This window comes from Miniopterus schreibersii (assembly GCF_964146895.1).
Source record: "Miniopterus schreibersii genome assembly, chromosome: 7".
In the NCBI taxonomy this organism is placed as follows: Eukaryota; Metazoa; Chordata; class Mammalia; order Chiroptera; family Miniopteridae; genus Miniopterus; species Miniopterus schreibersii.
Window position 1 is genome coordinate 34,994,931 of NC_138108.1, and position 18,235 is coordinate 35,013,165.

The 18,235-nt window shown below is 37.0% G+C and overlaps 1 protein-coding gene across 8 annotated transcripts in view; it reads left to right on the top strand.

The window, feature by feature from the left end:
- Nucleotides 1–18,235, top strand: part of PDE1A (phosphodiesterase 1A) — a 237,941-nt gene that overhangs the window by 170,462 nt on the left and 49,244 nt on the right. For all 8 annotated transcript variants that reach the window (XM_081141875.1, XM_081141874.1, XM_081141873.1 and 5 more), the window contains 4 exons: nucleotides 6,810–6,992; nucleotides 12,129–12,195; nucleotides 14,981–15,097; nucleotides 16,765–16,905. In XM_081141875.1, coding sequence (XP_080998001.1) covers nucleotides 6,810–6,992; nucleotides 12,129–12,195; nucleotides 14,981–15,097; nucleotides 16,765–16,905 — 508 coding nt within the window. The remainder of the gene's footprint in view (nucleotides 1–6,809; nucleotides 6,993–12,128; nucleotides 12,196–14,980; nucleotides 15,098–16,764; nucleotides 16,906–18,235) is intronic.

An 18,235-nucleotide genomic window follows, 5' to 3' on the forward strand; every position in this document is an offset into this window, starting at 1 on the left:
ATAAATAAAAATAAATAAAAATTCTCTGGTGGGCAAACTCATTTAAGACTTTATTTAGATCATTTTTGTAAACCCTGAATTTCAAGGTAGAGAGGAGATAGGGTATAATAATTACTGATGTTTATATTGTCTAAATATAAAGGTACTCTGGGTACTTAGTAAAAAACAAAACAAAACAACCACAGGAATTTAAGGTGAAGGATAGATAGCTCAACAGTTAAAAACTCAGATTCTGAAATTCGAGAGACTTGAGCTCAAAAAGTGTCGTGGCCACTTTTGGTTGTATGATTATCAGCAAATTACTTAAGATGTCTGTGCCTCCGTTTATTCATCAGCAAAATAGGGATAGTGATAATGATTGTGTCTTCCTTAAGGTGGTATTGTGAGGTTTAAATGAGGTAAAGTTTGGCTCTGGGCCTGGTTCATAGTGAATAAGCAATAAAGTTAGCTGGCACTGTCATCTATAGGGTGTCCCAAAAACATGTATATACACATTTTGAATAACTATAAAGACAGTGTTTATTAAAATACATTTCATTTTCATTTAACAGCTATGAGCTGTTAAGGTGAGTATAGATTTTTGGGGGGACACCTTGTATATCTATCTTCAGATAGTTCCTAAGTCTGAGTGAAGCTTTATGATTACCCTTAGGGTTTTTTTTTGGTGGGAGGGGTGTTGCATACAGGCAGCTCAGAGCATAGATATGTGTTAATCAAAGAAAGGATACTAATAAACTTGCCTATGAAGGAACCACTTACCCCAAAAGAATAATCATATGGCAAAAAGATCAACCTTTTTAAATTCCCCCAGCCATCCTGGAAGGACTCACCTGAAAGATATTTATCACATATGAGTTCAGAACCAACCTTAGCCCAGGGTCAGCGGAACTGCTTACCTGGACACTGCCCCCACTTTGGGGTGCTCAACAATGGCCCTCTTTTAGTGTGCCCCTCCCCATGGTAATAGGTCTCCAAGGCCAAGAACAACCTGGGGCCCTTGCCCCTCTCCCTCTTCTAGGTACTTGGACCCTGGAATCCCATGCCCTGTTGTGCCTTCTACCGTATTCCAGACACTAACACCCCAAAATTCTCTGCTCAAGGGTCCCCTAGCCTGTACCTTAAGTCTTTATGGGCCTCCTCCTTAGGTCTTCCCCCTGAGGGGACACAGGACACTGTTGGTGTGTATACTCCTTGCCCCCTGAAGAATAACCAAAAAGCAGCTGGGCAGGTTGATGGCGATTGTACTGGGAGGCTGCAGTGTCCACCTGCTTCTACAGTGAGGCCATGAGCAGGTCAGGTAAATGCAGACGGGCAGCCATCGCCAGCTGGGCCAGCTCTGTCACTCAGTTCAAACTCAAGTTGGCAGGCCTTTCGGAAACTTATTAAAAGGTAGGAGGATAGCACATATGAAACGATTTATTTACTTGATATATACCTTTATTTAATTATATAGTATTTTGGAGAAATGTGCTCCTGTCCTGGGCCCAGCAAATGTTAGGGGTGGAATTAAATGACTGAGTTGGGTGTTGAAATGTGTTCTTTATAATAATAGTAAAACAGGAAGAAGAACATTCAAACTCGAGAGGCCAGTTTCTCCTAACTGCATCCAGCGTTTGAATTTTAATACTTAATAGGTGTATTTCACGGAAGTAACCATGAGGATACAGGGGTAATAATTTTGCAAGACTACACTGTGAAAAGAAGTATTTTCACTGATATAACGGTAAAGTCAAAATCCCATGACCTCTCCTTCTGTGGCTGCCTCCTTTATTCCCTTCCCCTACAGACTTTCTAGTTCAAAATATAAGCCCTTTGGGAGTTGCGTCATCTGATTTTGGGAGAAAATTTGGAATATAAATATCTCCCAAGGATCAGTTGAGCACTGATTAGATGCAGGGTCAGTTTTCACAGCTTGCCAGGCCCCCATAAACACAGTTCATATTTAGGGGTCCCTCACTTTCTGCTTTATTCACTCCATTGGGATTAAAAAAGTTGCATCAAACACCAGTAGACGCATTTTTCCAAGGTCAACAGTGATAACGTTTTATACATATAGTCCTTATCATTCTTTTCTGTGTAGTGCATTGTACAGATTTTGAAGGAAAACGCACCAGTGATTCTTTTATGTTGTTAATTTCTTAAATGCCAGTCTTCAATTTTTTAAGAGCACTGCAGCGTAAAGAATTATGCTCACACTGCCATCTAACACAAAGGTATAGGATAAAGGGAGTAAAGCTGTTGGATATTTTGAAAGCAAAATTCATTATAGTATTTAATGTCCCATTTTACCAACCTACTTGCATAAACTTATTTCAAAAGTAAAATGAGGGCAGACTATAGACTTACAAGTTTTACATGTGACATACTCTTATGTAAGTATTCAGCTATTTTCACATCTTAGATAAATATGTAGGAAAGTTGTTAATGGTAATTCTCTAACAAAAGCCAGGATACTATTTTATGTTATACTGTAGTTTTTGTTCCTGCCCTATCTGGTCAAATGAAGTTTGAAGAGTTTCTTATGGTGCTTAGAGGAAGGAAGACAGAGTGTACAAGCAGGTGCCAGCGAAAGGAAAACAAATAAGGCAGAAGAAAGAGATGGAGGGTAAATGTACCACTAGGTGTATTGGTTTATTTTTTAGTGTGTTTAAATTTAGGTTTTATCCATTTGTCTTTCATAATGAATCTGCTATAACTTATGTCTTCATTAGGAGTTTCTTACCATACTCGATATGTGAGCATAAAAGAGTTATTATTTAACAGAAATACTGAGGTCCTTGGCTAAAGGCATGGAAACAGTACAAACAGTTTTTTAAATTCCTATACCTTTAATTTAAAATGCTATAAAAATGTTTAATATCCTTTCCATGCCAAATATATGTTTCCCCAGGGATGACTAAGGGCGCATTAAGCGAAAGGCAATGAAGAGATCGTTGCCAACAGCGGATTTCTCCCTGCGTGCTGCTTATCAATCAAATAACATAGGACTCTAAAAAACTTCTCCCATCCTCATCCTCACTGCGCTCCCCAAAGCTAATCACTTATAACAGTTCAGTGTAAATATTTCCAGATGCTTTCCAGTCATTTAATAGGTATATGTTGATGCTCCATCTGTGCCATGCACTGTTGTAGATGCGCTGATACAGCGATGCACAGAAACAGAACCATTCTGTTCTCCAGGTTTTTGCAGTCAGTGGATGAAACATGAAGTGAATAAGCAAATAGTAAGCCTCTGGCACGCTATCAGGCAGTGGTAAGTGCTACAAGGTCTGAAGAGGGGAACAAGAATAAAGGCGTTTACCATTTGAGTAAGGGGCTCGGGGAAGACCTCTCTACCTGAATGCAGTGAGGAAGGGATCTCCGCAAGCACCGAAAGAGATTCTAAACGGAGGGAGCAGCAAGTGCAAAGCCCTGAAGCAGAAACAAACTTGGCAGGTTCGAGTGCAGCAAGGAGGCCAGGAGCACTGGGGCAAAATGACTGCGGGGGAACTGGTGAAGAGGTGAAGGTGGAGACAGAGCTTGTGATGAGCTGTGTAGGACTTCTTGGATCAGGCACTGACTTGGTCTAATTTATACTTTAAAAGAGGATACCGGCTGCAGAGGAAAGAAGAGACTGAAGGGGGTTAGAGACCAGTTAGGAGGCTACTGCAGTAGGCCAAGCAAACCATGAAGGTGGCTTGGCCTCTCTCTCTCATTTATTGCCCATGGAAACGCAAAATGGTACAGCCACTTTGGGAGACCATTTGGAAGTTTCCTGAAAAACTAAACACACTCTTACCTGAAATTCCAACCATCGTGCTCCTTGGTATTTACTCAAATGAGTTGAAAAACTGCACACAAATGTTTATAACACCTTTATTCATAATTGCCAAAACTTGAAAGCAACCAAGGTGTCCTTTAATAGTAGAATATATAAACAAACTATAGTACATCCATACAATACAATATTATTTGGCAATATAAAAATGAGCTAGTAAGCCATGAAAAGACAGGAAGGTGTTTAGATCCGTAATGGCTAAAAAAGCATTTTAGTCTCTTGCAAACAGCATTTTTATTACTTAAAACTAGAATTAGGATTGATATGCTCTATGAAATGAATATTAATATAATATATCTTCTACCTGATTTGTAAGCCATGCTGGCACTTACCACAGTGTTCATGAACTATGAAAATATTCTTTCTTAGGTATATAGGTAGATAGATAGATGATAGATAGATCTTTAGCCTTTATTTTATGTAAACTATATATAATATTTTATTAACCTCAAGGCATTGAAGAGAGAGAGATTTTAAGGAATTGGCTCATGTTATTTTGGGGGCATGGCAAAGTGGAATTCTGCAGGGCAGGCTGACACTGGCTGGAAATTCTGGCATGAGTGATGTTGCGATGTTGAGTCTGAAGGCAGTCTGGAGCCAGAATTTCTTCCCCTTTGGGAGACCTCCATCCTATCTCTAAATCTTAAAGCCTTTATGTGATTGAATAAGGCCCACTCACATTATGGAAGGTAATTTGCTTCACTCAAAGTCTGCTGATTTAAATGTTCATTACATCTAAACTCTACCTCACAGCAACATCTAGACTGCCGTTTGACCAAACAACTGGAGGCTATAACCCAGCCATGTTAACATGTAAAACGCCATCACAGAGGTTGCTTTTTCAAGATTTACCTTTTTAGTTATAAAATAGCCTATTCCATGCTTTTCTCTTTGCACACAGTCTTTCTTTTTCCACAAATTAACCCATATCATTCTTTCTCCCTGAGAGTACAGGCTCTTTCCTTCTCAGTAAATGACATCATGCCCCATGACTAAGGAACTCTCATTTCCATATGCTGATTTTTGTCATGTTTAATCATCTGGCTTGAACAATTTATGAGTTTAGGACACATAGCCATAAAGTCATCAACATCAAAGAAGTAATTGACAGCCTTACTATGTGTCTGTCATTCCACTTACAGTAGTTGATAAGACCAGGCAGGAGTAGAATTCTTGGAGCACAGTGACATCACAGTATTACACCACAGTGGTTCCCATCCACATGTTCTGCTCTGTGGTTTTATTTTATTACTACACAAGAAATAATAGAAATGGCATAAACCATGAAATTTTCAAACCATGTATTATACTATCTTGCTGCAATTGGCTAAGGAATCTAATTTAAAATGAACAGAAGAAGAAAAATATGTTGCTGTGAATTACAATGTCCTTGTAGTAAGATTAAATCAAAATCGTCCAAATTTGAGACCCAAAAGAGAATTAAAAATTGCCTACAGTAAGTATTAACCAGTATTAACTTCCAACTATGTAAATCTTTCTTATCTTCATATGTATACATGTAGTTTTGTAACTCTAGCACTTAAGTTGTGTCTATTTTTCATGTGTAATTTCATAAACGCTTTCATGATTAATAGCATGAGAAATAACTATTGGCAAATGACGGTCCTAGGAAAGTTTTTAGAAAATGGCAACACACAGAGGAGGCGATATTATCTTTTGATCTTTTTGGTAGTATCTGGTGGTCCTCCTCTTTTGCCCTTTCCTTGGTCCCTGTTCCCTCAAGATGGTATGTGACTTGTTCTGGATAATTTAGCACACGCCGGCTCTCATCTCTGCCTACCTGCCTTCCATCGCCTCATAATCTTTAGGCCTCACTCTGTGCAAAGAGATTTACCAGAGCAAATGGAACCCAGAGGTCAAACCGAACGTGTGCCAAAAATAACTCTGAGTTATTAAATTGGTGCGCTGACAAGGAAATAACTGAATAAAGCGACAGGCAGAGCTGGCCTGTGTGCTTCCTGGAGGCAAAGCCTGGTGTGTCTGCAAAGCTGTTTTTGTATTTTGTGGGGACCCTTTCACACTCTCTTGCCAGTTTAGACATTTAGGAAATTCTGGATCCCTGGAGCTGACCAGCCTTAGTGACAGCTGATGTAAGTTTAGGATGTATGGCCATAAAGTCATCAGCATTTTCAGGCTGGTCAACATTGTCTGCCTGGAGCGTATGTGGGAGAGCGGCAGTGCAACGGTTTCAGTCCTGTTAACTCCCCCTCACTCAGTGGACTTTCTCAGCCAGCAGTTCCGAAGCCCTCAGATCTCCACCCACAAGACAGCATTTGCTCATAACTGGAGGTGTTTCTCTTCCACTTACACTAGTTCAGTCACCTAAAATGAGTTTTCCAAATAATCCATCTGTTTTCACCTTTAGTTTTTCCACTTTTTAAATCTGTGATGTTGATATCAGAATTAATATCAACATAGAGCACTTATGCTATTATTTTCCTAAAATTTAGAGATACCAAGCAAATGAAGTAGCACATGTGAATGACTTTTGTAAATTCCAAGGCCTTATTGAAATAGTATGTACTATCTGTACCATAGGTACACAAGATAATTAAATATGACAATTTTGAGGGCTTCTACCCCACCCCCCTTTTTATTGAATTCCAGTTGCTTCCTTTAATAGCAGGCATCTGTTTATGGCCTTTCTCCCCAACCTCATCTCAGTTTTACTTATCATTACAATAGTATATTAATGATATTAACAACTGATATCTCCAGGCTGGAATCAGTGTACTTAAATGATAGGGAATCTGCAAATGCTCAAGTCCATTAGTCTGACCTTGAGAAAGTGTTCAATGTGAGAAATTCAGAGCTTTCCAAATGTTAACCCAATCATGTTTCTTTTTTTAGGTAGTTCATATTAAGGGATGATCAGAAAATTATTTGTATATTTTAAATCCTATTGCAATGCTTGTTTTATTGTTATTTTCTTAAGTTTTTCCATAGTTTTAATCGGTATGCATTTTTGTAGAAGACTGCTGGATACCGAAGATGAGCTTGGTGACATCCAGTCAGATTCGGTCCCACTGGAAGTCCGGGACTGGCTGGCTTCGACCTTTACACAGAAAATGGGGATCATGAAAAAGAAATCTGAGGAGAAGCCAAAGTTTCGGAGCATTGTGCATGCTGTTCAAGCTGGGATTTTTGTGGAAAGGTAAGTGAAATTTCTGGTATCTCAAGACAAAGTTTGAAAGGCAGAACTCTGTCGAAGTCATGGGAGCCTATATTTTATTTACTGAGGAAAACTGCAGACATAAGTATACTTAGAATGAACAGATTGAGGACTTTATGATGAACTTACCTATAACAAAAATCTCCTATCCTGGATTATTATTTTTATTTATTTTAAATTGACATAAAGACTAAAGGCAAAGGCTTTTGGCTCTTGAATGAACTTTTGTGAATAACTATTTAAAAAGAATTATAATACATCCATATGTCTCACAACGAATTTTACCGGACTCAGTTGTATCACCTCATAAATAAATTCTATACTACATGCCAGAATCAAAGAGGCCTTTGTCTGCACTAAAGAAAAATACCACTAGTCTCTTCTCATTGTAGGAGGAGAGCTCTCTCAGGTCCACTTCTGGAGTTGCTGTTTTTTAACATTTCTGTCACTGAAGCAAGGGCTCCTTGATGGCCCCTAGAAGCACTGAATGAAACCACCAGAGTCTCTCATGTGGAATACATGTTACTCTAGCCCAATTTTGCATTGCTAGCCCTTAACAACACAACTTGGCTTTCTGTCTAGGAAACAAGGTGTTCCAAAACTAAAACTACAAAAAGACTTGAAGGAAACATGTTACATCTGACAATGTCAAAAATTAGTTATTAGAATTTCTTTAAATTAAAAAGCAATTGCATGGTTTTAAATTTTATATAAAAAGATTATTTTGAGACTAATAAAACTGAGGAACAGGGAAATGGGAAATTTTTTGTCAATGTACTTAAAATTAAATTTAAGGAAAATCACATCATTTTTTTTATCTTCTGACATTTCTAGTCATTAACACTAATGAACATTATAAACTATAATTTTCTTCTGTTCGGAAGAATGGGAAGCAGGCTTGGGCTTCTGAAAAATGAAAATGAGAATGCATTGCAAGAAGTATTCAGTGTGTCACCTGAAACTAATACAAAATAATTTGAAATGTAAACTGTAATTAAAAAATAATTTTTTATAAAAAAAGTATTCAGTGTGACTTAAAGATTTATTATAACCACAGCACATAAAGTTTATCGACTCTTGGCTCATGTCTGTGTTACCCCAAAATAACAACCACTCTGACTACTCAAATTATTTTGAATATTTTTTAATCCTATCTAATTGGCTTTGATAAAAGAATCCTCATAACAAGCAATTTGATTAGTTTGGTGAGGTGACACCCCCTCCCACACACACACACACATCCACACATCCTGAGTATATAAACTGGTCCCAACTCTGCCAGATGGACCAGAAGTCTGAAGCAGGGAGTCAGGGCTGGAGAGAAAGAATTTCTCTAACCATATCCCTGTTTTAAAAACTCAGGCAAGTATGCCATAGCTATTGATTTTTTTTTTTTTTCATAAAATCAAATTCAAAATATCTAAATAGTAGTTCAGAAAGTCAGCGAGAGAATCACGGATAGAATGTTTGATTTACTGAAGCAATGTATATTTTGGTGTTCTTTCCTCATTTAAGAAAATATTGCAGAACTTGGCAAACTGAAAAGAAATGCAAAGTGTGGAAGTAAATCAATTTCCATTTCCATTCAGTAGAAGATTAAGAATTCTATTAAATATATTGACATGCTAAATTTTTTTATGTTCTACCCAAAATATTTAATTTAATAACCTATAGAAATATCAAAATGTACTTAAGGTAACTAAATTAGTAAGCAGTCTTGAAGAAAGCAATGTGCTATGAACACTTGGAAATGAAATATTTTTTAATACCCTTGAATCCCCATTAGCAAGGGCATAAGAATAGTGGGATATGTTTATCTCTTTTTCAAAGATAATCATCCTGCACCTTGGAAGTTAGAAGTTTTTTTGAGCCTTCCCTCAAGCACCTTCCCCAACATTCAGTACCTCAGCAAGTCCTGGCAATTTGCTTACTCAAATGTGCCCTGAATAGACTCCCTTTCTCATCTCCACTCCTGCAAGACCAATGCAAGCTTTCCGCACCTGCCATCAGAAGCATGACCATAGCTTTCAAGTGGGGCTCCCTTCTTCCTCACCTGCCTTCTCCTAACTAGTGATCCTACAATGCTGTTTTAAAATATAAATTAGTTCCTGTCACTCTTAAGCTTAAAATTATCTGATGGTTTTTCTTTTCACTTGGTATTTGGAGCAATGCCTGTATCATGGCTTTGCAAGATTAGGCCTCCTTTTTGTTACCTTCTTGACTGAATATCTGTACTAGTCTGATTTCAACTTCACACACATCCCTAAACTCCTTCCTTCCTTGAGGCCCTGAATCCTGCTATTTCCTCTATCAGAAATGATTTCCCACCCTTGCCCTAGCTGGCCCTTCTTATCTTTCCAGAGGCCATTCCAGATCACTGTATACTGTTCATCACTTTCTCTGTCCCAGCCAGTGGTTTACCTCACAGCTTTTACAGCTGTAATCATATATTGTTTCTAATTTATTGTTCCCCTTCACCACTGACTAAGTCCCATGAAAGTCGAAACTATATTTTTCTTATTTGCCACTAAAAAATCTGTAGCCTAGCCCTGGCCAATCTGGCTCAGTGGTTGGAGTGTCACCCCTGCAGGAGGCAACGAATCCATGTGTCTCTCTCACATCAGTGGTTTTCTATCTCTCCCCTCTCCCCCCTCCCCTCCACTGTCTCTAAAAACATCAATGGAAAAAATATCCTCAGGTGAGGATTAAAAAATAAATAAATCTGTTGCCTAGCAGAGTGTCTGGCATAAATAGGTGTGTTTTTTTAAGTTTTGAATTATATCTTGTAACTATACTCAAAACTTTCAAAAATAATCCATCATATTTCCAGCTAGAGGGTTTACCACCTATAAGAGTCCAGGAAATTAATTATTCTTTTTCATCAACTTGTTATATATAAACTATTTACTCAAGTGTGAGGCAACTGTATTAATTTTCTCCCACACTCATTCTGATTCCAGGATGGCTTATCTGAATTTTCTTTTTCTAATTTTTATCTCAACATTTTATTCCCAATTATAGGATTAGAAAATGATAATGGGAAAATTTCTCTATCAATTTGGGGGGGGTCCTCTTTTGTCTTTTTTTATGTTCCATATAATGAGAATACATACTGATATTTATTTCTTAACCTACTGCAAATTTAAGAAACTTAGTAGCACCAGAGTCCCTGCTGAGCACAGAGAGCCCTAAAGAATGTTAAGAATTGGAACCAAAGGTACTAGCTGCAGAGTAATGAGAACAGTAATATTAATAATAATAATGACTTTCTTGTATTGAGTACTTATATTATGCTAGGCATTTATATTATGTACTTGTCACAGAAATCTTACAATTATTCTCATTTTCCAGATGAGTGACACTGGATAGTTTTCCAAAGCCCACACTCAGTTACTGAGCGGCCGGCCTGTTAGTCAGGGCACGTGTTCTCTGCTACACCACACTGCCTTTTGTGCCGTTACGTCACACTGACTTCATGTTACTTAATTTTTAAATGTCTTATTCCTACTGATTTGTACATTGACCTTTTTATCCTTGCCTGTTACCTTTTCATTTCCCCTGTACTTACACTTTTTTTTTTTTAGAGAAAATGGATAGAAAAGACTGTTTCCTAAAACAACAACACCCTAATAAGTAGTATTACTGACAATAATTACTTTCTTAGTATTTTATAGTGTGATTATGGTTTCCTTGCCTTGCAAGATTAGAACAACTAGTCCTATTTCAATGGAGCAATTAGTGTAAGTATTTTTATTTATAAACTGCTCTGAAATCTTCAAACATAGTAGATGATAATATAGTTACTGTAACTGATCACTCACATCCAAAAATTATTTAAAGTCATTTAAAATAAACATGAGAATAAAGTAACATCTCTGTCATAAAGTGGGGAGATGCTTTATCAAGAAAATCTAGGCTAGAGATAAACATAAACAATATTTTAATTCTGACATTCCAAGAAGGAGAGATTTAAAAGGAAAACATGATAAATTACTTGACTTTTATTATCTTGAAAAAATAAAAAGGATAACTTTTACATAGAAATTGAGTAATATGTCTTACAGATTTTAAATATAATGTAAATTAAATCAAAAGGTTAATATTTTCCTCAGTGTTTTATAGAAGGTGAAGAATATTTTTCAAATGACTATTTATTATACTGAACTCTAATATAAATTAATGATAAAATCATTAAATTATGGTTTTGTCTAGGCACTTTGGGGGAGAAGTTACAGCAATATAGTCCAGGAATGCAGTCTGCTTTTGAACTAATGATACAAAAATTAACGCATAGAATTAATAATCAGTTAAATTCTTTGTTTCCAGGACTTTGTGAAGGAACCATGCGTAGAATACAAGCTTATTGCTATTTGTTTACTTTAGGGTATCACAATGATTTTATTCTCAAATGAATTGATGGGGGAATTTATTATATTTGGTTCTTGATAGACATCTTGGTTGCCCACCGAAAGATGGAAAAAAATCCAACAAATTACTGATTAATAAAAGTATTTTTGTTATTTATGCTATTATAAAAAGGGGATAACTTTGTTCTTTCTGTATAATATTTCTGAAATGATATTAAATGACAATCTTAACCAATTTTTGTCAATATTGTTTCCCCGATATTCTTAACTTAAAAAAAAAAAAGGCTGTGCAAATTCTTATAATGCTACATATTCCCTGCTATAATTTCCATTTTGTAGAAAAAAATCTATAAAAGAAATATTTTAGTGACATTCAACTTCCAGACTAAAAATTTTGGTACATAAATGGATGCAAAACAAGCATCTTCTGCTGTCAGTGATATGGTGACATGCTAGAAAGTGTTTTTGCATATACAAAGGCCAGCCCATTTTAATTAGATGAAGTCAAAGACATCTTTACCTAGAAACTCAAGTCGCAATAGCTTCATAGGGTGGTTGTGAGTAAATAAAATACTATTAACGTCTGTCACATTATAGATGCTTAATCAGTGGTGGCTGTTATCATTGTCACAAAGGCAGCCTGTAATTAATGACAAAAGTTGGAACTAGTCAAAAGTAATCATTTCCCTTATGTTTATATTGAGTAAATGATACATATGTATATATACATATACTTATTTTTCTTTTTTAGGATGTACAGAAAGTCCTATCACATGGTTGGTTTGGCATATCCAGAAGCTGTCATAGTAACATTAAAGGTGAAATAATTTCAATTATTTTAGTTTTTCAAATAGTCATTTTTAAAAAAAATCTTCTTAAAATGGCCAGGAAGAAATGAAAATAGGTCTATGCTACAGCTTACATATTGGTATGTAAAAAATATTTTAACCATTTTACAAAATGTTATGTGTTTCAAATTATGACCCATTGTAGATTTCACTGAGAATTGATTTTCACTAACAGACTATAGCAATGCATATGCATGTGTGTGCACACACCTGTGATTTTTTTCTTATTTATGCTTGGATCCTGAATTCAATTTTAAGACAGCAGAGAGACTTGTATATATTTTGTTTTGTATATTTTATGGAAAAGTTGAATGCATTATAAAAAGATGTCTCAGGCAAATATAGCTAAAGAACAAAACTTATATGGGAGAAAATTATCTAGAATTTTAGGTCAGAAAAAATATAAAAAATAAAATAAAATTAAGAGAGAAAACAAAAAAATAATTCTGTCTTCTTGTCTCTGCCTTTCCTGTGGCTGCCCTAGTCTGAGGCCCAATTGCAGTATTAAAGTACTTACTGTGTTAGAAATAACTTGAGTCAAAACTCTGAAGAGGAAAGTTTTTGGCTCACTCTTATTGGTCTGCATTGTGTGTGTGTGTGTGTGTGTGTGTACTGTTCCTAGACATTATTTCTACAAAAGCATTTTGAAGGCTCATCATTTAACACTCCTTATTTCCTTCTATCACTTAATTTGGGTAGAGGAAATTCAACTTTGTCTTCTCTAAGTTTTATGGTGGTTTTCCTGTACTAACCAAGAATTTAAAGGATCTATTAAACTACTTTACTAACTTAAATTTATAATGCTTTCTTCTGTCCTTTAATTTCCTTCTATGTATCCCCTTTGCATTTTTTTTTCCTCTGCTGAATATTAGATTTTAATCTTATCAATTCATAAAAGGTAGTTTGTTTTTCTTAGATGCTTTTTTATCTTTATGTTTCTAAATCTAATATACCAGTTATTATATAACTGAAATGTGACATTACAGGATATTAATTACTCCTCAGCTCTTTTGATTTCCTCAACTATGGGAAAGTATATTACTTATTTATTTTAAGATCCTCTGCTTAGAAACCAACTAACAAAATATTTAGGTATGAGAGAATGCAAATGTTTTTCTAAAATATAGTGCAGAAAAAACATGAACTAACAGGTTGAGGGAGGCACTACTAAAGATTATTTTTACCTAAATAATTATTATTTCCTGAGATACCTCCTCATCTTCTTTGTTCTTAATCTGACAACGTAAAAGCCAAGCATCTGCCTTAGTTTACAACTGTAATCATCATTGTTGATGAAAATCCCCCCAAAATGGAGAACTAACCTTTTATCCAGTGGGAAACCCCTGGTGGGAACTGTAAATAGCAGCCTTATAACAGTCTGAACTAATTCTCCTTTGTTAGCTTTGGAATTTGATAAAAGATTTGTTGGCCTCCTTTGAGCTTCACTAATGGTAAAATGCCTTCGAACAGAATGCTTAGAGATTCTAAAGTGACAAACAGATAACGCAAGTGTTTAGGGATCAAGTTAGGGCCAAATGCAAGGAATTTAACAAAGGTACACACACAATTCAATAAATATTCCATTGGTGTTTCCAAGTGATTCAAAAGACCACTTGAAGTTAGTATTACTATTTTTCAAAAGAAATATTTTTCAAGGAGACTGCTTAAATGCTTTTTACCAGATTCTCAGTTTAGTTTCAGCATGTTCCAGCACAGACAGTTGACCTCCATCAAAATATGTTAAATGAATGACCCTCTAAACATTGCCTGCTCAAATTCAAAATTAATGCATAGGTTTAAGGTTGTCCACTTACAGATACTAAACCTGCAGTGTATGCAATCAGACCTTCTTGGCTAATAGTTTCTGATAAGCATTAGAACTGACTCTACTGTACTTCTTTAGGTTTTTAAATTTCAGTGATTTATTTAGTGTTGGAGCTCAAACTTTACATGAAAACCTCCCTAATGATGTACAGGACTGATATTACTTGCTACAAGTCCATTCTGTGGACTCCTCTGCAAGTTTTTGCCCTGGAATTACCTTAAGCAAAATCATGCGGTAGCAAGGGGCACTTTCCTAGAACGCTTCTTTCTCCAAAGGCCTGACCACTTCCCCAGGGAATTGAGTGAAATTCCAAAATTATCATCCTTTATCTTACCATCTTTCCCTGAAGGAAAGTACAAATGAATCAGCCAAGCTTAGAGTGATTAGTGAGGTAGTATATACTCTCAAGGGTATTTGCACTTTAAAAGAAGATATAAAAATATCAAAGATTTAAACCAAATTACTTACTCCTGTGGAGGAATTTCAAGCAATATCGCAGGTGGGTGGGTGGGAAAGAGAAATTGGAGATGTTTTCTCTTTATCCCTCAGTTAACATCACCTACATAACCTGTAATTCTACCTTAAAATGAGGCCCACTGTGGGAAAATTCTTTTGGGCATGAATTTGGAGAGAGATTTAGGACAAGGGAAGTATTAAAGTGCTACCAGGCTTATTACATTGTTTGATAACCTTGGATTAAGGGGAAGATCTTAGCCCTACATTAAGCCTTATGACCTTACTTTTGTGAACCCATGGATGAATACTAAGTGGCCCTGTCATATCAGACTCTGGTAAAAATATAGTCTGATGTGCTGAATTGAAATCTGGCCTGCTGGATATATAATGCCTGATCTTTCTAATAATCTTTCATAGAAAGAAACAAAACTATATGAATTTTCCCCCTGAAGTATGTACTCTTTTTTTCTACAGGATGTTGATAAATGGTGTTTTGATGTATTTGCCTTAAATGAAGCAAGTGGAGAACATAGCCTGAAGTTTATGATTTATGAACTGTTTACCAGATACGATCTTATCAACCGTTTCAAGGTCAGAAACACGGAGTAAAAGTGAAACGCTCTTAGAATCAGTTATCCGAATGACAATGAAAGCACAGAACACTGAATCATTATCCATGCCTTGTGCAACGTTTCCAGCTGGCAGGTCACAGAACTGGGGGGATGAGTTCATCACGTGATAAGCCATCTCCCCCAACTCCCTGACGTAACTCCACATCCACTCGGGTATCGTGAATCCATTGTAAGCTCACTCCAATGAGATGCCTACATCCTGGATTGCTCACAGGACAGTCATGTAGAGACTGAGAGCTATGTTCTAAAGAAATATGATCTTCTGTGTTCCTGAGACACAGAATGAGCCTTTATTGGCAGCTTTTCTTCAACTAAAATGAAAAGGCTTCTAATTAACTTCAGTTAGAGGCATTTAAATAACAGATTTGATCCAGATTTCTGAGCACTCTGCACCTGTACCTTTAGGCATTACCTATGGAATCATGACGTTTTTAGAGCTGGAAGGTACATGGAAGATCATTTATTTTAATGCCTTTTACTGTTATCAGTGGGGTGCCCTCCGTGTCCCACTCCACTGTGGAAGTGGAGTTCTTGGGGTGCCACGGGGAATGGAATTTCCTGTGGCCACCACAGGGAAATGAGATATTATGGAAAGTTTTATTGATAATGTAAAATTAAGGGGGTTCCCTTCCAGGGTCCCATCTCCCTCTGTCCCACCATGAAAAATGTCCAATCTTGTCTTCAGTGGAGTTGGGATTAAAGCCACTGCCCAGAGTCGCTGCTCAGTATTTAAGCACAGCCCAGCCCAGCATCTGGCTAGCTTAGCTTGTGTTCCCAGCTGCAGTCCATTGTGTGTGGGGTCATATGGCCATTGTGGCTGCTTAAGGCCACCTGGTGGGCAAGTGCATGGGTGAGTATGGGTCACAGAGCAAGAGAGCGCAAGGGAGCAGAAGCAAAGCAAGAGAGAGCTAATTCTTTGTCTGGGCATTATAACCAGAAGCTTAACCAATTAATTAAGCCTTCAAGATTTCGCACGCTTGCAGTGGCTCTGCTCCCCTAGTCAATTATCTTTTTCCCAGGTTACACTGACAGGCAAGTATCTCTCCTGTGTCACCCTGACTTCACTGAACCTGCCCCTATCTCTGCCTGCTTCCCCCAAAAATCCAGGAGGGGAGAAGGGAGGGATGTTAATCCCCTTGGAGGGACACTGCTGAATTCCTTGGGGTGTGAAGCTATAGCTTCCTTGTGAAGCTGCCCAGATGACCATGTTTATAATGTCTGGCCTCCCCTTTGCTCTTTTTCTATTATTAATATTAATAAACTAGCTAATTATGATAACAGCATTACAGATAAAAAAGCTAGACTTCACCAATTCTAATAAGGAAATTTTACCCTTTTAAGAACTAGGCTTCTGACTTGACTCTCAAGATACAGACATTTAAAGACAACAGTGTGGGGAAGACTTATTTCATCTACCTTCATTAAACATTTGGGGGTTACAATCCTTCTCAGGATTGAAAGTTAACAGGTCGATGAAGTAATTTTTCAAAACAGTCGCCATTGAACTTCAAGAAACTACTGCCCAGTTCTGACTCACTAATGTGTCCCCTCCCCGAAATTGTTGTGTCTTGTTGATTTAGAGCTACTCTTAAGGTAAAATGTAATCAAAATTATTACTTTCTGCAGATTCCTGTTTCTTGCCTAATTGCCTTTGCAGAAACTTTAGAAGTTGGTTACAGCAAGTACAAAAATCCTTATCACAATCTGATCCACGCAGCGGATGTCACTCAAACTGTGCATTGCATAATGCTTCATACAGGTATCATGGTAAGAACAGCTTTGTACCTGAAGTTTGTTAGTTTGGAACATCAAATTCTATTCCCCTATGTTCTTATTATCTCTTTAATGTCCATGAAAGTATTGTAAGTAATAATCTTTTGGATTTGTGAGGGTTAATGACTTATCTATAATATACATTTTTTCAAAAAGTATTTTAACTCAGTGGGAAAAAAAGATACCCAGAGGCAAATGAAAATATACTGTAAGTTTTCCAAAATTTGGACTATAGAACATTTTGTTTATAAATATCTTTTCCCTTAGTAATCAAAAGAGAAAAAATAAGTGACCTAGAGAAAAAGTCTCTGGAATGAAAGTTAGTTATAGAGCTCTTCCCTCATATCACCGTGTTCTTCTAAGCCGACATCAGCAGCCTTTTCTCTTTTACAAACATTGCTAATCACATTCAAATCCTAATGAGTATTTGGGAAATTATTCATGTGAATTTTTCCAAATTCTCCTTCCTCTTCTTTGCATCTGAATGAATCAATGGATAAGTAAACGTTTCAGCAGTGCAAATCTCGGGACAACAAGGGGTAGATGATAGGAGTGACCTGGAGTTTCTGTAATGCCTCAGAGTTTAAGCTGACTCCTGGAAGGCAGAAAGAGAAGCAGCTCAGTTCTAAACTGAGGTGGGTTCAAAGGGGTGTAGGCCATGTGAGATCCCCAATCTTAGTGCCTTCGTGATTCCTTGTGCGACAGCCTAGGCTGAAGCAATGTCATAAAGCACATGTAAGGAGACCGTCCCACCAAGCCCCATGATAGGCTTTGCCTACCTGTTTAGAATTCAGAAGTCACACCCTTTCTATTGGCAAGGGTCACTGGCACTCAGATCTACATAACTAGTACCCTTTGGGGGCCCAGGAAACCTCAGTACTCATCTTTCTATGCCAGAGACTTTGTTCCTAACCTGCTAACAAGCAAAGCCCCTAGAACTACACACAGTAGGTTGTTCTGAAGATCTTGAAAACTTATAACAGGTACCTAATTCTCCAAGTTTTTTGTATACAGAAAATTTTCTTCATTATTTCATTTCCCCCCAAGAAACTGTAGGGTGTTGTTTACTACACATATTTATTCATTTGCTATGATTCATCCAATAGTGTCTTCCGTGATGACGAAAGAAATTGTCTCTTCTTCTCCATCTTTCTTTGCCTCCAAAATGGTGCAGATCCATCAGTGCCTTAGGCTCAGGTCCCACTTCTGCCCATGTTCCAATTATCTGTTGCTCGATAACAAACTGTGCCGTGGCTTAAAACAATAATTTGTTAATATCTTCAAGGGTCTGTGGTTAGAAGGGTCCCAGTTAGAAGGTTCTCAG